The sequence below is a fragment of the Acomys minous genome (assembly GCF_964271855.1).
Source record: "Acomys minous genome assembly, chromosome: 15".
In the NCBI taxonomy this organism is placed as follows: Eukaryota; Metazoa; Chordata; class Mammalia; order Rodentia; family Muridae; genus Acomys; species Acomys minous.
Genome location: NC_140497.1, coordinates 82,267,834 through 82,288,969, shown reverse-complemented (window position 1 = coordinate 82,288,969; position 21,136 = coordinate 82,267,834). Strand labels below are relative to the sequence as shown.

Below are 21,136 nucleotides of genomic sequence, written 5' to 3'. Positions count from 1 at the left end.
TGTACAGAAGCATTTTAGTTTTTTGAGTTCTCACTTGTTAAATGTTGGTCTTAATTCCTGGTAAAATGGTGAAAGTATTTAGAAAATATTCCATAGTATCCAATAGAGTACTGCCTATATTTTCTTCTAGCACTTTTAACATTTTAGTTCTCAGATTGAGATCATCTATCCATTTAGAGATAATTTTCATTCTCCTTTATGTAAACATCCAGTTTTCTCAGCACTCTTTCTTGAATATGTTTTCTTTTTCACAAGTAAATAAATGCGTGTGTTGTTTGCCAAATATCAGATGGCTATAGTTATGTTACAGTTATGTGTACTCATGTGTGGGTCTTCTGTTTTGTTCCATTGGTGTGTACAGGTCTCCTGTTGGGATATTTGATCATGTTGTGGACTCCAAGATTGGGAGATCTTTTTACTTTCTAGTATCTTTCTCTACTTCTTTCTTGAGAGAATACAAGTTTTGTTTAAAGGTGTAACAGGGCTTTTGCCTAGTTTGTGAGTTCTTCTTTCTTCCACCTCTCTCCACCCTTTCAACCCCAGAGCACTAGGTAGGAGAGAAAGAGAGCCCTGGATCTACTTTCTTTATTTTTGTCTCTTCTTCGACCATGACTAATATCAACCAGAAACCAACCCTCCCAAATGACCACCAATGACCAAACCCAGCTCTTAGGGTCCTGGCATTTATATACCCTCTGAAAAGTTCCCAGAATTCCATGGCAATAGCAATATGATGAATTATTATTATTTCTGGCATAACGATTACGGGCAGCAGCAGCGATGCACTGTGTATCATGTATACAAATACACAAAACTAGAAAGTACTAAATAGCACATTACGCCGAAATGAGTAATTTATTACAAAATACACATGGGTTGATGTTTTAAATTAACTTTACACTAAGTAGTTAAAACAACGTAACAGCGTAGGCTAAGGGTTAATGTTCACCATTTGGATGTATTAAATATACATCTCATTCGTTTTTTCCATTTACCATGATTTATTAGGATGCAATCTTATGGAATCCAAGAAGCAGTGGTACGAATGGAAAACCAAACTCAATATATTTTAATGAAATACTGAGTAGACGGCCAGTAAAGCAGAGAAAAGCAAGTTCACACAATTGGGTCTGAATGCCTAGAAAAGCGACACCTGCAAAAGCAGACAATCCTCCTCAGTAACTAGGATATATTAAAAAGTCACATCCTGGACATCTGTCTGAAAATTCAAACATTATCCGAATCATGAAAATGAAGAAAACTGCCACCTTTCAAAAAATGTCAATAATTTGTATTAGTGAATTACTACTTCTTCTCTCTATATCATGACCTTCCTGGGAAGACCATTATTACTGGTACAAAAGACAGAACTATATTCAACCACAAAGTACTTCTAACAAATAGAAACACCAAACTACATTAAAATGCAATCAATTCATTTAAAACAAGTTCAAGCAGCTTAGAAACTGCATCTAAGGAGGAATAACACCATCATTAACCTTACTTGGAAGTACTCACTAGGACTCATTACATTTTATTGGGTAAATGGTATGGTCTTAGTCATTTTTGACCAGAGAACCACCATACTTCTTGTTTTAATGAGCAATGAATGAAAAAACTCGTAGTAAAACTTGAGTAACAGAAGCATAAAGTAAAATTTACATGTTAAAAACCAGTTTCAAACTGTTGAACATGACTAACGGGTTTTAACTTATAAAGATATATACTTCTCAACTACGTTGAATACGAAACGGTAACTAAAGGTCCCTTCTGAGTAAATGGAGAAGTTAATATTACTTATTAGAAAATAGTTTTAAAAATATATAAAAGAAAAAATTATTAAAAAACAAAAACAAAAACCAGGCATTGTGGCATACACACTCCTAATCCCCGCACTTGGGAGGCAGAGAGGCAGACAGGTTTCTACAAATTCAAAGCCAGCCTGGTCTCCACAGTGAGTTCTTGGAGCTTATGTAGACTGCGTCTCACAAAACAAAAGAAAACAACAGTACAATAATCATGTTTTGGGGCTGGAGTGTGGTTCAGCCACTAAAGTTTAGGCTCCTAACCAAAAACATAAGAGTCATAATTAGGGCTGGCAACAAGGCTCAGTGAGTAGAAGTGCTTGCTGAGGAAACCTGGCAGGGCAGCAGCTCTTTGTGTGTTGCCGCTGAGCTCCATACCTGTGCTATGGCACACACGCACACACACGCGCGCGCGCGCACACACACACACACACACACACACACACACATACAAAATAAATAAAACATCAAAAACTTACTGGACAAAATATACATTATAACTACAAAATATAAAAATCAACGTAAGAATGTTACTCTGAGAAAATCCAAGTATGCACCTGAATGTAAGGAAATTGCCAAGCAATTAATAATAGTATTTTTTTAAATGCCAAAAATAGCAGCCAGAAAAATACTAACAACAAATATACATTTTCAACTTCACAGCAAACATGATTAATCAAAATGCACCTTAAAAATTAAGCACATTGGTTGATTACAAATGCATCTGAATTCAATAGTTCCAATATAGCTTTCTACCAAAAGAAACTGTATTACTTGATTTAAAAACAGCATTAAACTGCAATTCAATTAATTTACCAAACAGACTTTTATCACCAAAATTCATGTGGTTTTTTAACAGTTGTTACTTCTGTTCCTTGCAGAATGTCCTGGTCCCTTTAACTATGGGTGCAAGTTCTTGTCCGGCCTAGCTTTCCAGCCATCAAAGGGAGCATGCAGGTGAAATAATGCCAAAGTTATTTTTGCCAAACCATGCTAAAAACAAAAACAAAAAACTTAAAGTCAAGAGGTCCTGACTATGCGTAAGAATGGGACAAAAATAAAAAATAAAATTTTTAGTGTATTTCGGGTTTTCAGTACTACTCTACCAAAAAAAAAAAATGCATCTGGTTCTTGACATTTCTTGCTTAATACAATATTCAACTACATGAGAAAATTTAATGACTCTAATTTGAAACATACAGTTTTCTTTTACTTTTCACAATGACAGTTTCATTTGGTTTGAAATGGTTCCTCTTCAGTCTCCCAAGTAGTGTTCAAACCTACTCTGTGAACCTCAGGTTATAGTCCCCTAACCCTCCATTGCCCTAGCGTTGGATGAAAGGCTTGCCCCGATAAGCCTGGCACAACAACAGGTTTCATCCTGTGTGTTCTTAGACATATAAGTTACATGACTGCTGGTCTTATGCTCTCGGTTTCCCTCCAGTCTTCTTTCATTCCCTGCAATAAAAGCAAGCTGGATACCAAGACTCTCCTACGATTTACACTGGTGTAAGCCCTAAGCACTGGATTTCTTTTCATTATGAGTTCTTTCATGTTGGTGAAGATAAGTAGAGCATGTGAAGGCTTTGCCACACTGCTTACACACATATGGCTTCTCTCCGGTGTGGTTTCTCTCATGGATTTGAAGGGATTTTGAGAAAGTGAATGCATGCCCACACTGCACACACACATACGGTTTCTCTCCACTGTGAATTCTCTCATGATTGTAACAAGCCCTGTGTTGGATGAAGGCTTTCCCACACTGTTTGCATGAGTAAGGTTTCTCTCCGGTGTGGATTCTCTCGTGCTTGTGAAGGTACGTGGAGCACGTAAACGCTTTCCCGCACTGCTTACAAACGTAGGGCTTCTCTCCAGTGTGAATTCTCTCATGAATGTAACAGGCACTGGAGTAGGTGAAGGCTTTCCCACAGTGTTTACATGAGTAAGGCTTCTCTCCAGTGTGGATTCTCTCGTGGATGAGAAGCTGAGAAGAACGAATGAAGGCTTTCCCGCACTGCTTACAAACATAGTGTTTCTCCCCAGTGTGAGTCCTCTCGTGATTGTTACGGGTTGTGGGGTCACTGAACGCTTTTCCACAGTGCTTACACAAATAAGGTTTCTCCCCAGTGTGAATCCTCTCGTGCTTGCGAAGGTACGAAGAACGCCCAAATACTTTCCCGCACTGCTTACACGCATAAAGTTTTTCTCGGCTGTGACTCCTTTCATGCTGGAGAAGGTGGTATGAGTGAATGCAGGCTTTCCCGCACTGCTTACACACGTAAGGTCTGTCTCCCGTGTGAGTTCGCTCGTGATTGTAGCAGGCCCTCGGATGGATGAAAGCTTTTCCACAATACTTGCACGCAAAGGTCTTCTCTCTGGTATGGATTTTATGATGTTGGACAAGAAGACTGGAATTAAGGAAGGCCTCTCCACACTGCTTACATGCAAATGGCTTTTCTCCAGCTTGGATTCTTTCATGTGACTGCGCATAACCGCACGTCATGAGAGCTGTTTCAAGTTGCTTGTACTCACGGAGACTGTCTCCAGCATGAGTTATCTCATAACCTTGATCAGAAGTGAGGCTCCTGCGGGCCTCGTTAGATTGTTTACTTCCATAGGGTTTCCCTCTGGGAGGATTCTCATGGGTAAGGAAGGACTCAGAATAAGTAAGATCTTTCCAACATTTCTTAGGCTTCAAGGGCTTTCCCACACACCCCTGATCTTTATACGGTCTGTCTATAATTGGACGTCTGAGGTGCATATCTGACTGTGAAAGACCAATGACATCATTTTCACACACACGGTTTTTATACACTACTATTCCAGGAGGCATGCACTCGTTAGCAATGTGCTCTTGAACCTGTTGGTGGGTTTCTCCATACTGAATACCGTGTTCAAACTCATAGAGTTTTTCAACCACATGAGTGCTGCAAAAAAATAAAAATTAAAAAGAATATTACTGTAGTTTTATGGCTAGGCAAGGGAAGTGTTGGAGGCTGGGTAAGTAAGCCTGCGCTTGTTACTGCAATATTTAGGAGGCAAGGGCAGAGGAATTGCCAGTTTGACATCACACTGAGACACATAGGAAGACGTCATCCTGCTGGGTGTGGTGGCGCACGCCTTTAATCCCAGCACTCCGGAGGCAGAGAAGCAGGAGGATCGCTGTGAGTTCAAGTCCAGTCTGGCCTACAAAGTGAGTCCAGGACAGCCAAGGCTACACAGAGAAACCCTGTCTCAAAGAACAAAAACAAAAAACCCAAAACAAATAAACAAACAAACAAAAAACAAGAAAGACTTCATCCTAAGGGGAACAAAAAGGAGTGTTGACTTTATTGCCACAGAATTTATGGACCTAACAGGATTGAACACTGAGCCATAGGCCAGGAGAACAGCACAGTCTTAGTTTCTCTAATATCCCTGCTGTCTTCTCAAATAATATACATACATTTACAAAAAGAATGGTGAGAAAACATTGCAGATACATTGTGTTATTGTTACGCTCATTTCATGTTTTGCTCTTTAAATTTTCCTATATCATATTGGCACATAGTTGGCAAACATGGTCTTTCCCAAAGGCACCGAAGTTGAATATTCCCTATGCAAAATGGTGTGGGTCAGGCTTTTATGGAATTGGGATAGCCAAATACTTTTAATGCGATTTATTGAAGGTGGGTCACAATATATCCCAAACATACATATACGTCTTATTCAAAGTTTAAAGGCAACTTGACAAAAGTATATTAAATAATTTTGTCCACAAAGGAAGCATTTTGTATAATGAGAGAATTGGAAAATATTTCATATAACTTAAAGTTGCATGGCATTATGCAAGATTATATTACAGGGTTGAGATCCCCCAATTGTGAGTGTTCAAGTTCCATGAAGTTTTAAAATACATCAATTTACATTTATCTGTAAATCTGGATTATTTACTTGGGTCTCAGATTTCCTAAATTTTCTTCAATTATAAATTACCTCAGATTTCTCCTAATATTTTGGTACTCTTCAATATTTTCTTCCTCAGTTTTCCCTGAAAGGTAAACCCAAAGAAAGTATTACTCAACAGTACAGTAAAAATCATTACATCCTAACGCTCCTCTCACCCCAGTATGTAATATTCACCAACATCTTTCAGTATTTCAAACTATGCACTACACAGATGAGCAAGAAACACTTATTTTTCTGAGTGAACAGGGAAAAAATATCATGCTGTATTTTTTTTTTTTACCTATGGAGATCAGGTTGCTAAAGGTCTCCTTCATCACATCTCTGTAGAGCTCCTTTTGGTAAGAATCCAACAAGGCCCACTCTCCTAAGGTGAAGTTCACAGCCACATCCTCAAACGTCACTGGCTCCTAAAATGATGTACATATATTTACAAGACTATTTGTGAAATAACACTAGAAACCCAGCGTGACTTGACTCCTCCACGTCACACCTTGTTCTTCATATATTGCTTATACATCATGTTCTACAAATAGTAAATACACATTTACTGTTCGTTCCAACACTCACGCAGCCACACACTGCGCGTGCTAGCATGGCACTATATAAATGAACACCAGAACATGACCATCTGTTGTGATGCTAGCCTCAATACTCTCTATACGCTGTATCTTTATTAATTTGGAATCCTCCTTACCCGTTAGAGTAGATACCAGCTCTATTTGTCAATGGCTGCTAATTATGAGGACTGAGGATATTCTCGGGAATGGAAACGGCCAGCTTAACTGTAACTTAACTGTAGCATGCAATGCTTTATAACAACAAAAGAAGATTTTAAATACTCCTAGTATCTTTCCAACTTTTTGCCTATTTCTAACATACTTAAGAGATGTTCTCCAATCAAACCCCCAATGCAACCTGGATAAATTCTTTCTTATCAAGTCTGAATGTGCCAAGCATGGTGGTACATGCCTTTAATCCCAATACTCAGGAGGCAGAGGAAGGTGGATCTCTGCAAAAGTGAGGTTGGCCTGATCTAATAGCAAATTCCAGAACAGCCAGAGTGACATAGTAAGATCTTGAGTTAAAAAAAAGAAAGAAAGAAAGGAGAGAGAGAGAGAGAAGAAAACTACTGTGAATTTCAGCCCTAAACAACATTTTTTTCAGTCCTCCCATACGCAAGGCTCAGAAAATGGACCAGAGTGCTAGAAAATGCTGACTTCTGAACACAGCATGGCTACTGCACTTGTGAACTCACAGCAGCTCTGGTTACTTGCACAAGATCAAGCCAGCCAAAACTCTAGAATACCTAAAGCAAGGAATAACATTCTGAAAGAGAAATCACAAGCCCAAGCTCTTTCCATTTCGTTGTTTGTAACTTTTAATGAAAAGTGATGTCAACAATTTGCTAGGGAGTAAGGTCAGTAGCTAACAGCGCTTGCTGCTGTTGCAGTAATTCCCAGCACTCATGCCAAGCTGCTCAACCCACTGGTAATTTCAGCTCCAAGAGATATGGCCCACTCTTCTGGCCTCTGGAGCTACCCACAGACACACCCACTACACTGGTTTGTTTGAGGGGTTTTGGTTGTTTTGTTTTTGTCAACTTGATATAAGCCAGGCTCATCTGGGAATAGGGACTCTCAATGGAAAAAAAAAGTCTATCATATTGAACTGTAGTCAAGTATGTGAGAAATTTTCTTGATTTATGATTGACATAAGAGGGTCTGATCCATGGTAGACACTATCAGTTCTGGGCAGGTGGTCCTGGGTTGTATAATAAAGCAAAACAAAACAATTTTGACCCTATAAGGCCAATACTATAATAGGATTACAAGGTCATAATACCAAATAGGAGAGAAAACTCTCATGAATAGATTTTAAAATCTTCCCCAAATAGCAGATTGCATATATGAGTATGTATGTGTCACAACAGGAGCATGTACGAGCATATATATATGAGAGTATTTACTAAGATATAATTTAGTATAGCTTCAAAGTCTTATTTTTGTGTCCTCTTTTCCTGTTTTTGTGGTACCAAGCGAGTAGGCCTTGAACTCAAAGTTGAGGACCAACTAGAACTTTCCTGAAGATGTTTCTGGTGGAATTATGGAAGGTGTGCTAAATAACAGGGTTTTGGTTATTTGCATGTCTATATATTCATGTGCCTGGGTATATGTTTAGTGACTACACACACACACACACACACACACACACACACACACACACACACACACAAAGATGAGGCCATCATTGGAGGACAATGAGATTATATTCACTTTAGACCAATCTTGTTCAACCTTCCTAATACTGCGACCCTTTAAAACAGTTCCTCAAGTTTTGATGACCCCCCAACCACAAAATTATTTCGTTGTTACTTCATAACTGTAATTTTGCTAGTGTTATTAATCATAATATAAACATCTGATGTGCAACCCCTGTGAAAGGGTTGTTCCACCCCCAAAGGGATTGAGACCCACAAAGTGAGAACCACAGCTTTAGGCTATGTAGGCATCTTTAGAGCCTGACCATATAGGTGAAACTTTAAAAAATAGCCAAATAACCTTTGGATATAAGATCAGAATTTCCTCATGGGGGGAAAAAAACCTTCTCTATAGAATGTATAGAGACATATTAAAATATAAAAATTAAGTAAGGTAAAAAAACAAGCCACCAAGCAAAAAGCTATCAAAAGTCAATAAAATACCAAAGGATCAGTATGGGAATTCACAAATGACCACATGGGGGAAAAGACAACAAAAACATATCTAATCATCTTAAAGCATATAGGAAATAAGATTCATATCCCTGAGTAAGAAAATCAATATGCAAAATGCATATTGAGTGACTAATAAACAAAAATAATTATGCAAGAACCAAATTTGCAAAGCTGTCATTTCCCATAATATGAACTTCAGTGCAACCTGTCTAGTCATATCTCTCTAATATCTAGCAAATGTAGTTTCTATTTACACCTGTTACCGTATGCAGTTTTTTTTTTTTGACGTTTATAAATGTATCACCTTGAAAATGTCCTAAGAACAGGGATCCAATAAGAAAATAGTTTCAATCTAATCTCAGATGTAAGCATATGTGACACATTCCAAGGTTAAAAAAAAAAAAAACAGGGTGCCTTTGTTTGTAAAGCAAGTTGAAAGTTACAAGTTAAAACTCTAAGAGCAATGCAGAATGTGGGGCAGTAACATCATTTAAAGGAACACTGTGCTTATGCCAAGCCTGACGACCAGAATCCAAGCCCTGGGATTCATGCTATAGGTGAGATCCAACTTCTTCAAGTTGTACACACTGTGGAATTTGCATACTCACAAATACACACACACACACACACACACACACACACACACACACACACACACACACACAAACTGTCGGGGCCTGTGCAGAAGGAACAGCCAAACAGCTCTAGGACTCGTGGAATGCAGCCCACTGGTTAGGACAACCACAATGGGTTTGTCTCAGAGTAGCGGAGCCCTGAGGACCACATGTTCTGAGGGATTTAACCCTAGTTTATAAAAGAATCACTATTACAATGTAAACCACATGTTGGACCTCACACACTGATAATGGGAGACTGCAATACCTCACTTTTGACAACAGGCAGATCATAAAGACAAGAACTAAACAGAAAAACATGGAAGCTAACAAGTTATAAACCAAACGGACCTAACAGTTTTAGAAAATTCCACCCAAACACAGAAGAATACACCTCCTTAGAACCTCACAGAACAGTCTCCAAAACTGACCACGGATTTGGACACACAGCAATCTCAACAGGTACAAGAAAATTGAAATAACTCCCTGCATCCTATCTGACCATCTTGGATTAATTCTGGATATCAACAACAGAAACAACTTAAGGTTACAAACTCATGAAAACTGAACAACTCTCTCTACTGATGGAAAAATGGGTCCAGACAGAAATTAAAGACTTTCTAGAACTGAATGAAAACAAATACACTGCCAGAAACGTAAGGACAAGTCACAGAGGCCTTGCTTGACAACGATCCAGAGACCTCTGACTGTCCAGCATGATCACTAGACATCCAGAGCAGCTGTTGAGGCTTTGCTTGACAAAGTTACAAAGATCTCTGGCTGATCACCACTACCCTTAAATATTATGAATGGCCCAGGTGTAATTGTGCCTTAAAACTACTTTGAAATCTACTTTTTCTTCTAAAACTGGCTTTCTATTTCTCAGCCCTAATGAAATTCACAGAGGGAAAACTTTTCCCCACAGAGACTATTGACAGAAGGCATCTGGCCAAAGGCTTGGGAAAATGAGTGTCCTTGGCTCTGACTGTGAGCACCAAGCAAAAGCTGCTTGGCGGAAAGTTAGGACTTGGCATAACAGTACCTGGGTAGATACTGTTAGCTGCAGAAAGGTTTCTTTAGAGTCTGCTTTGAAAGCAATAGAAGGTGGGCTTGTAGCATCATGCTTTACAGACATTTTATAATAGAGGACTCCTTGGCAGTTAGACTATGCTTAGACAGCACACCTGTTGGTTTGGGACTGGGAGTAAGTTAAGTTTTTTCCTTATTAGAGAATATTTAGCTCAAGCTACGCTGCTATGACAATCATGTAAACACAATGGCTTTAGCCTGGGGAAATTTATGATTAAACTTTCCCAAGTATTGTTTAAGAAATAATAATCAGGTCATGTTGACCATTGCTTGGAAAGTAATTGATTTTTGCTGTATGCTTTATTGTAGGTTATACAGAGCTGTTTGTATCTCCTTGTTAGACTGTTCTCTTGCTTTGTTGATTTTTAAATGCCCCGTTGATTGCAAAAGATGAGACACCAGGACCACATTTAATTGAGGCAGGCTTATAATTTCAGAGGTTTAGTCCATTATCATCATGGTGGGAAGCATGGCAGCGTGCAGGCAGACATGGTGCTGGAGGAGCTGAGAGCTCTTCATCTTGATCCACAGGCAGCAGCAGGAGACTGTGTCCATGCTGGGTATAGCTTGAGCATTGGAGACTTCAAAACTTATCCCCACAGTGACATACTTCCTCCAACAAGGCCACACCTCCTAACAGTGCCACACCCTATGGGCCAAGCATTAAAATAAGTTCATGGGGACCATACCTATTCAAACTACACCACCTATGGACACTTGATTTCTGACAAAGAAGCCAAAAATACACAACCGATAAAAGAAAACATCTTCAACAGATAGTGCTGGTCAAGCAAGATGGCTGCATGAAGAAGAAGCCAAACATACTCATACTCATCAGCCTGCACAAAACTCAACTCCAAATGTAGCAGAGACATCAACATAAAACTAGATACAGTGAATCTGATAGGAGAAAAGGTGGGAAATAGTCTTGAAGTCATTGGCATAGGAAGAAAACTTTCTGAATAGAACACTATTAGCTCAGGCACTAAGATCGACAATTAATAAATGGAACCTCATGAAACTAAGAAGGGACACCGTCATTCAGTAAAGTGGTATCCTAGGGTATGCAAAAAGATTTTTACCAACTCAACATCCAATATAAAATAACAACAACAAAAAAAGGTTAGATATCAAGAAAATAAACAACCCATACAAAACAATGGGGTACATATCAAAAGAGAGAATACTCAAAAGAGGAAACTCAAATGTCTAAGAAACACTTAAAAGAAATATTCAACACCCTTAGCCATCAGGGAAACATACACCAAACTACGGTGATATTCTTTCTTACAATTCTCAGAATGGCTAAGATCAATAAAAACAAGTGACAGGCCATGTTGGTGAAGATTGCTGGTGGGAGTGCCAACATATACAGCCACTATGGAGAACAGTGTGGTGGTTCCTCTCTTGGGCATATAATCAACGGACACTCCATCCTATAAGGACACTTGCTAAACCATGTTCATTGCTGTTCTACTTATAATAACCAGGCGCTGGAAACAACCAAGATATACTTCAAGAGAAAAATGGGTGAAAAACTTTATATATTACTCCACCATTAGGAAAGAAATTAAAATCACAGGTAAATGGATGGAACTACAAAAAAGCAAAACAAGACAAGAAAAGCAAAACAAAACATCCTGAGTGAAGTATCACAGACCTAGAAAGAACAGTGTGACCAGTGCCTTGCTCAGCCATCATCAGAGTTCCTTCTGGACCATATGGGAACAAAGAAAGGGACCCCAGCCAGACATTATGCAGAGAAGGAGAGGCCTTGGAACACTCCACCCTAAATGGAATGTCTCTATCAAACTTCTGCCCCGGAGTGCAGGGAACCCTTTGGAAGAGGAGGCAGAAAGAGTGTAAGACCCAGAGGGGAGGAGAACACTAGGAAAACAAGGCTTTCTAAAGTCAACCTAAGAACTCAAGAGAGACTGATGGAAGATGCACAGGGCCTGCAGACTGATGGAAGATGCACAGGGCCTGCAGACTGATGGAAGATGCACAGGACCTGCAGACTGAGGAAGATGCACAGGGCCTGCAGACTGAGGAAGATGCACAGGGCCTGCAGACTGAGGAAGATGCACAGGGCCTGCAGAGGTCTGAGCCAGGTGGTCTATGCTTACATTATGGTTTCCAGGTTTTTGATTGTTTGTTTTTCACGACAGGGTTTCTCTGCGTAGCCCTGGCTGTCCTGGACTCACACTGTAGACTAGGCTGGCCTTGAACCCACAGAGATCCACGTTCCTCTGCCTCCCCAGCGCTGGGATTATGGACACACACCACCACACCTGGCTTGGCTTCCAGTTTTTAAATGGGAGTCCTGAGTGTGCAAATGAATGGGTCTCTGATTCTTGTGCCTTTCCTTAGGCTCTTTCCCTTCTGTTTATTTTGTCCAATTCAGATATGTTAATTTTTGTTTTATCTTATTATATTTCACTAATATCCCTTAGAAACCTGTTTCTTTTATGAGAGACAAAAAGGGAGTGGAAGGGAGGGAGGTGGAACGGAGCTGGAAAGAAAAGGGGGAGGAGCCATAATCAGGATATATTGTGAGGGGGGTAAAAGTAGGGTGGGGGAGACAGTAGCAAGAGGTGCGTGTAGCTACAAATGTTTATATACCAATGCAAAATAGGGGTGAGAAAAGCTATCTGAAGATGAACATATGAAAGAAGCGAATCTGAAGTGGAAGATCTGAACGCCTTTCTTACTGGGACTTCTACTAAGGAACAGAGCATGCTCAAGAAAAGCTCCTGGTATACAGCATAGGGAGAGGCTGACATTTCGCCAGCGTCTCACAAAATGTCTCAAAAAGTGAGGACCACATTTCCTCAGCCTTTTGGGGCTCCTGCCTCAGCTCACTAGTCAACTCTTATTCTTGGAAGGGCCTTTCCTTTCTCAGTAAGATGTCTCTATCTCTAACCATGTGTCTCTACTATAACCCTTCAGTCTAAGAAACACGATCCTGTGGTTGGGTCCCTTCTACTCAGATGCAGGTCTCGACACTTAGAAAGAATGCTTTCCTCAATGCCCTGGGCTTCCTCACTCTTTCTATGATCTCCATGTTGACTTAGAAGGCATTTTTTTTTTTTTTGGCCTCTCTGCCATTTTATAACAAATGCCAATATTTAAAGCTTGGCTGTCCTGTTTTCTTCCCCATCCCAAACTCGACTGAAATTGTTCCCTGGTTTCTAAGTACTTCTTTTTTTTTTCTTTCTTTCTCTCTCTCTCTCTCTTTCTTTCTTTCACTTAAAGACACCAAGGAGCCAAAAATGTAACCTCAGCTTCCCTGGAGATATACTGAGAACTCAAGAGACACGTCAAATAAACATCTCTACTTGATGTAACACAAGGTCTTAGAAAAACAAGAACAAGCCAGATTCAAAAGCAAAGGCAGCAAAAAATAAAAAAAAAGGGGGGGGGGAGGAATTAACGAATAGACAATCAAAAATTATTACACAAAGTCAATCTCAATCTCAGAGTGGTTTTTTAAAAAGTAAAATAGGCAAAACACTACTCAAACCAAAACAAAGGGGAGGGGATACAAATTAATAAAATGAGTCATAAATTAGGGGATGTTACAGAGATTCAAAAATGCAGAGAAACAAAATATATAAGAAATGGTTAAATTCCAAGTTACATACACGCTAAAATTAAATAAAGAGTACATAAACAACTTAAGCATATTCCTAATAAGATTGAAACAGACATAATAAAAACTCCCCCTTCACAATCCCTTCTGTTCAAGTCTAGAGCCTAACAAGCCACGTTTGTTGTTGTTGTTGTTGTTGTTGTTTATTTTCACAATTAAATTCACTGATCTCGTGCTTTTTTTTCCCAGAGCCAGCAATGCTAGAAATATTTTTCAAAAATTCCACTTTCGCCTAGACAACTAATTGCCAAATTGATCGGTGAATCCAAATAATTTTGAAGCAAATTGAAAAATCCTCTCTTCCTTTCATCCTTGCTCATTTTCTTCAACTCTCAGGCAAGAGGGAGCAAACAAATTCTCTTGCATTAACACTAAACAAACAGCAGGATGCAGGATGCAGGATGCAAGATGCAGGATGCAGGATGGAGTTACAGTTAGGTGGTAAAAGGTTTGCCTAGAATGAGCAAGGCCTGGGGTTCAATGCCCAGTACTAAAAAAGAAAAAAAGGGGGGGGGGAGGTAACAGCGCTCATCACTGACGCCCCTTCACAGCAATCAGAACGCTACAGAGCATTACTACAGGCAATGCAAAGTCTGGGGAGAAGCAGGCTCACCCTGAAAACACAGGAGACTATATGACAGTTTCAGAAGGGCAGGGCAGGGCAGAGTCGGGCCGAGCCGACAGGACCAGACCCCAAGCTCCCCGCAGCCTGATCTGCACGCAATCATAACGCACGTGGGTATGAGGGCGCGGGTGACAGACTCCATCTCAGACTCTGCAGCACAGCGCCAGGGGGACGTCAGGGCGGCGACGCCACATTGTGACAAAGCCTCCGCAGTGTCACAAACCCGCCACGCACGACTCCAGGAGCCCAGGGCACACTCACCATTTCCAGCATCAGACGTGAGCAGCGCTCTTCTTAAAGGGCTACCGTCTGCAGAAGGTACAGCCACCCAGGCTAAGGCACCGCCAGCCTCCCTGCAGCTACACGGGACTCAAACAGGGCGGCGATGGCGGCACCCTCTGACTATCCATGCTCCTCATTGGACAATTCGTGCAAGAAAGTAACAGCGTTCCTGATTGGTGAGCAGCCTCCTTAAATCTGATCGGAACCTCGTTCTTTCGCTTTCAAAAGGCGCTCAGCCAACAGACAGAATCTCCCGGTTCCCCCACCCCGCCACCTCCATCCCCACCCTACCCGAGTAAACCCGCAATATATTGGGCTCTCATTCAACTTAGAGATTATGCTTTGATATTTTTAGAGCATGCATTTACGTCCTAGGGCACTTAGTGAGTTCCTGCCTTTTCCCACTTACACCACTACTTTGTTCTGAACATTCTGGACCCAGTGACATAAGGACAAGCCCCATGACATCCCTACCTTCAGCTTTAGAGACAGCGGCTTACCCAGCTTTTACATGGGCTCGGGGGGGGGGGGGGGGAGGTGGAGGGGGCAAACACAGGTCCTCATGAAGGATAATCAACTCATTTCGTCAGCGCTTCTCTCAGCTTGTAACACAGGTTGTCACTGCGCTGCTCTCTGCACAGTGTTTGGGGTTTTATAACGCACAGGGAATGCTGGATTCAGAAATGTGCCTTCAACATGACGAAACTTCTGTGGTGGTCAAGATTAAAGATAGATGCATTTCCGCAAACTCCTGGAAATAGTATTTGTGAATTTGATGGTTTATTTGGGCTAGAACTTCCGTGTGGCTGTGCACTTTCACATATTAAGATGTTGAGAATGTGTATGGTAAAGCAGGCAATACAAGGCAGGTGAGGCCCTAGAGCTACACCCTTAGGTGTCTGTCTCATCAAGGTAGGGATTCTCCCACTGGAGCAGAGGGTCGCCGGATCACAGGCTGCCTCCGCGATGGGGCGGGGAACGGGGAATAGGGGGGAAACGCTGAGGCTACCACCACCACCACCACCTCTGAGGCACGCGCGCGCACATACACACACACACACACACACACACACACACACACACACACACACACACACACACACACACTTAGGAATTTCTTCATTCCTAATATTACCAACCTCTCGCTCCCCCAACCCTGTGACAGAATAACTCACCCCCACCCCCACCCCTTCTGCGGCCCAGAGTGCCTAACACTATCACCACTCCCAAGAGCTATGTAACCCTTAAGCAGCAGGTCACTAAAATGTAAAAATGTCCTCCTCCCCTCCTCAGGGCAGTCAGCTCTTCCTTTCCACCCTGGGGCTGTGGACATTGAAACAAAATGATGCCAGCTCCCGTCAGCGCCTCATCGGGAGCTGTCCATGGTGACAACTCCTGCCTCAGCCAACTCTTTGTTCCCGCCTCCATGGCAGCTGTCTATGGTAACTATTCCCGCTTCCGCGGACTGCTTAATGAAAACCAGACACTTTTCCGGCCTCAGAAAGCCTACTGCTGCCGCCATGGCAGCTGTTCAAGATGAGGGAAACCTTTCTTTCTTCAGCCTACTACCTTCACAATGGACTCTTTGTAAATTTTGGACACATTGTAAACTTTATTATCCCTCAAGGTAGAAAAGTGGCCAGACCTCTGCCTGAGAAAGCTCCAGCAGCCGAGCCACTCCACCCACCTCTGTAACTGCCATCTGCAGCCCCTCAGTAGCATTCATCCCAGATTATGCTAATTTGGGATGAGAACTCTGAAAACAACAGCAACAACAACAATCCAAGGGTCCCCTAGCCCAGAAAGCTTCGCCCCCCTAAGAAGCCCTATATAAAGGCTGCCTCTGCCCCGTTCTCTGCTGTCTCCTGCCGGGATCAGAGGCAGCCATTCCTGGATTCATCTCTCCTCTCCTGGATTGGTCCCTCTAATAAATCTGCGCATGGGGGCTCACACTTGTAATCCCAGCATGCAGGAGGCAGAGGTAGGAGGAGTAAATTCAAGAAGGCAGAGGAGAGAGAGAGAGAGAGAGAGAGAGAGAGAGAGAGAGAGAGAGAGAGAGAGAGAGAGAGAGAGAGAGATTTACTGCCTGCTCTGACTCTTTCAATGGGAGGAGAAGGAGGAGGAAGAGGAGGAGGAGGAGGAGAAGGAGGAGGAGGAATGGAGAAGGAGTGGAGGTCAGGCTCCAAAGCTCTTCAGTTCCTCAGGGCTTGGTGGGGGCAAGCCTTCCCTGGGAGCTGCCTCATCTATGATGAAGCCTCCTCTCAGCTGTGAGGTTCTTGGGCTCTGGTGCCTCAGGATACCCTTGGGACACTGTCCCACCTCTGGGCTGGGATACCTTCTCAACTCTCAGAGCTTCCTTCCTGAGTACTGGAAGGCAGGCCAAATACCACACCACAACACACACACACACACACACACACACACACACACAAAGCATGGACAAGAACAACCATCACAAATGATACTCCACAGCTGGAGGAGATAGAGGTGATAGCTCAGCAGCAACCAATGTAAGCTTTTTATAACTCTTGAATACTTGGGGAATATTACCCCCATGAAACAATTTCCTTTGTTCATTGAATAATTGTGTTTTCTTGTTGGTGTGTTTTAATTTTCCTGGCAAGAGATAGATATATTAAAACAAAAAAATATGAGAAAACTTGATTCATTACACCTAAATATGTTCTTTTCTACTTTCTAGTACTTTACAGTGATTAAGTGCTAAGAACACATCACCTCTCTTTAGACTCAAGGTAGGTCCCCAAGTTAGGGTGATTGTCAGCCAGGCACTCCAGGTTACTGACTTGTTCCACACCAACCTTAATAAGTTCAAAGAGATAAACATGGTGAATCTAAGTTCACAAAAGGCCCCAACAGTTTGCTTATAAACAAGATAATGAAAACTTTATCATCCTTTACATGAACACCCAAACTGGAAAATATTGTTTTAAGAATGCAATAACATTCACAAACTACTTTTTTGATATCTACTATGTCTGCTGTCACAAAACTAAGCCCAGTGGGAGCTCTGGGGGAAGAGTTTGATGAAAGAATGGATTCCTCAGTGTGCTCCCCCCATCATTGTTTGTGAAGATGATGGGGTTCCAAACATGAGCATCACACCAATGAAGTGTTTCCTTCCAGACACAGGGATTATGACACTTGAGTTAGATCGCAGGCAAAGAGCTGGAGTGCATGGCCATAGCACTGCAATGGGCCACAAGATTAGAAAAGCCTTTATCTTAGTCTGAGTTGAGTACAGTGGAATTAATGTAAATCTCAGACATACACACAAAATGGTTGAGATGCAAACACACTTTTTCTACATATAAAGTGCTAAAGTAATTTGAAAGAAATTATTGTTTCAAAGGTCAGCACACAAGATATCCTGTGTGGAGAGGGAAATTTGGACAAAACGGTGAGGATGGGCTCCTTGATAGTCTGTGACGCTTGATGCTAAATTTCTTTTTTCTTTTAATTTTAACTTTATTAATTTATTCAGATTACAACTCAATTGTTATCCCATCACTTGTATCCTCCTATTCCTCCCTCCCTCCCACTTTCACCCTATTCCCCTCCTCTAGGTCTAAGACTGAGGGGGACCTCCTCCCCGACTATATGGTCATAGGCTATCAAGTCTCATCTTGGTAGATGCTAAGTTTCTTGACACAGATGATAAAGCATATGGAACCCATTTAAATACATTCATTACTAACTACATTTGAGGGCCTGGAGAGATGACTCAGCAGCTGAGAGCACTTATTTCACTTACAAAGGACTTGGGGTTGATTCTGAGCATCCACGTGATGGTTCACAACCATCATAACTCTAAGAGTTCCATCACCTTCTCAATTTCATGGGCACCAGGGACTTACTTGGTGCTCATACATACAATAAAATAATCCTAAAATTTAAAAAGAAGTATACTTAAAGCCAGATATAAGAAAAGGAATCATTATAAATTGTGAGAGAGGATGCAAATTAATACAAACATTATGAAATTAAAATATAAAGGCTTCTCAAAAAGACCCTCAAAATTGCCAGCATGGTGCACACCTTTAATTCCAGCACTCAGAAAGCAGAGGCAGGTAGTTCTCTGTGAGTTCAAGGCCAGCCTTGTGTAGAGAGAGAGAGAGAGCTCTAGTACAGCCAGGGGTAAACAGAGAAGCCCTGTCTCTAAAAGTAAACAAACAAAACTCAAAATTGAACTATCCAACAAACCAAAATTATAGCCCTCTTTGCTATAAAAGGAAAAGAGAATTTCAGCATACAGAAGAAATGCGTGCACATTCATGTTTATTGTAGCATTGCTCAAAAATATCTAAACTGTGGATTCTGCCTAGATCTTATCAAGGCACAAACAAATGAAGAGAATATCATATATATTCTATATATGTACATACAGATATAGACATACATGCATATTACATACGTACATACATACATACATACATACAATTGACTATTATTCAACCATAAGGAAAAGCAAAATCATGTCATATTTAGGAAAATGAAGGATATTATGGTGCCTCTGAGTGAAATAATCCAGACAAGAAAAACTAACATATGCTTTTATTCATATGTGGAAAATACAATACAGGAACAATAGCAACAAAGCATGGCAGTATTAGACTACTAGAGGACGTGGGACTGTTTCAGGGAAGAAAAGATGAGTGTGTAAAACAGTAGCTGGGAGGGCAGATATGATGAAAGTGCAATGTCACAATGAAATCATTAGTATGTACAAGAAATGTGTACTGTTAATTTTACTAAGTATATTTTGGTGTTTTGTTTTGTCTTTGCTTGTTTCTTCTTTTTGTTCTAGCTGGCCTGGAATTCGCTACAGAAACAAAACTGACCTCAAATTTGTTTGAGATTTCCCTGCCTCAAGTCCTGAGTGTTGGAATTACAGGCATGTGCCACCATATCTGAGTAATTTTATTACATCTTTTAAAGTAAAACAAAATCAAATGAAAAAAAATTATCTCAATAGTCTAAGCTTTGAAATCACAAAGCCAAGGATAATTCTAAATCAAACACAAGAAAATAATAATCACAGAAGAAACCAACAGAGATACAAGGAAGAGCTGGTTGGCTGAAAAGATCACAAACTGGTGGGTTTCAGATACCAAGCTAACTAAATGGAAAGAAAGCATACAAACTCCGAAGATTTATTTTTTTAAAAAGGGCAAGCAAGGAAGTAAACAAGCAAGAAGGAATAACATGTTTCCATGTTGTCTTGATTAATATTGATTATGATCCAGATCGTGTCCAAAGTTACCTTTAATGTTGTTGGACTCATTTTGCACTATGGCTCTGAGAATCTCCTGAGAAGCAGTTGACATGGTGATCGGTAAAATGAGATAGAAAAAAAAAAGTGGCCTGAATGTGAGCAGCATGAAAACGGGCAGAAAAGCAAAGATGTGTTTGTAAGAATTTTTTTAACCTAGTGAATGTGACTTCACTGCCACTGTCTTGAAACAGCAAAGTCTGCCATCTTCAGCTTTGGATTGTACTAACGCCTCTTCAGGAAGCTTCCAGGACTTAGGTTCAGAATGCTTTTTGCATCATCAGTCCCTTTTGTTGTGAGGCTTCCCACACATGGTGCTAAGTATTATACTCGTTTAGTAATTTCTCCAGCCTATTATATAACGGCCACATCTTATATAATAAAAAAATTACATACGTTTTTCTATGTGTGAGTGTTTTGCCTAAGTGTGTATGTGTGCACTGTGTGCATGCTTTGTTCTTGTGGAAGTCAGAGAAGGGCTTCCGAGTCCCTGGAACCAGAGTGATGGATAGTAGCAAGCCACCAAGTGGTTGCTGAAGTCAAATCATGTCCTCTGCAAGAGCAACAAGTCCTCTTAATTGCCACGCTGTCTTTCTAGCCATAGCAGCTCAATTTCCAAGGAATTTTGTCAATACTGGAGAAACTGTCCTTTGGATGTTCAATACCTGTCCTTGGAAACCTGTACCGATATGGACAAAGAGCGGATGAGTAATATTTAGATCCTACTCTAGACCAGTTTAGTCCCAAGGGATTAGAAGACACTTTCAAAGTCCCCCAACTTTGGTAAGTCTCCTGACTCTAGGTCAGAGAGGCCGTGAGAAGGAAGAACCAGAGGTTGGAACTAAGTCGTGTACAATCTGCTCATAGGAGAGCCAACATGCAACAAAGTGTCATCAGTCTTCCCAAGAGAAGCCATCTGGCCCATAAGGACCCTGGTTCATCTCAGGAGGCAAAGCCACTGGGAAAGGGCTAAAGGAGAACCTGTGAGCTCCTCTCAACTTCCAAGGAATCAAGACCTGGGTTCTAAATTGGCCTTAACAGCAGCAGATGCAATAAAACAACAACAATAACAATCAAGAGTAGGTACAATAATAATTATAGTGTTTAATCTTCACCAC

General features: G+C 41.0%; 1 protein-coding gene and 1 long non-coding RNA gene across 3 annotated transcripts; one reads left to right on the top strand and one right to left on the bottom strand.

The window, feature by feature from the left end:
- Window positions 1-836: 836 nt before the first annotated feature.
- On the bottom strand, window positions 837-14,888 carry LOC311584774 (uncharacterized protein). 2 transcript variants are annotated; one of them, XM_084759401.1, is made up of 4 exons: window positions 14,708-14,888; window positions 6,034-6,160; window positions 5,781-5,835; window positions 837-4,732 (listed from the first exon to the last, which is right to left on the bottom strand). In XM_084759401.1, exons 1-4 carry the CDS (start codon window positions 14,717-14,719, stop codon window positions 3,322-3,324), a joined length of 1,605 nt encoding a protein of 534 aa, XP_084615527.1. In that variant the 5' UTR covers window positions 14,720-14,888; the 3' UTR covers window positions 837-3,321. The 2 variants fall into 2 exon arrangements, with proteins under 2 accessions (XP_084615527.1, XP_084615528.1); XM_084759402.1 differs by lacking the exon at window positions 14,708-14,888 and adding an exon at window positions 14,435-14,664.
- LOC311584788 lies at window positions 14,778-19,860 on the top strand. The gene is made up of 3 exons (XR_014775001.1): window positions 14,778-14,904; window positions 16,022-16,170; window positions 19,554-19,860. It is a non-coding gene; the product is annotated as an uncharacterized lncRNA (long non-coding RNA).
- Window positions 19,861-21,136: the final 1,276 nt, after the last annotated feature.

Excerpts from the sequence above, each read along its gene's own strand:
- LOC311584774 (XM_084759401.1), bottom strand. Across the intron at positions 5,836-6,033 it reads TAGCAACCTGATCTCCATAG|GGAAAACTGAGGAAGAAAAT; the intron begins GTAAAAAAAAAA and ends TTTACCTTTCAG. Across the intron at positions 4,733-5,780 it reads AATATTAGGAGAAATCTGAG|CACTCATGTGGTTGAAAAAC; the intron begins GTAATTTATAAT and ends ATTTTTTTGCAG.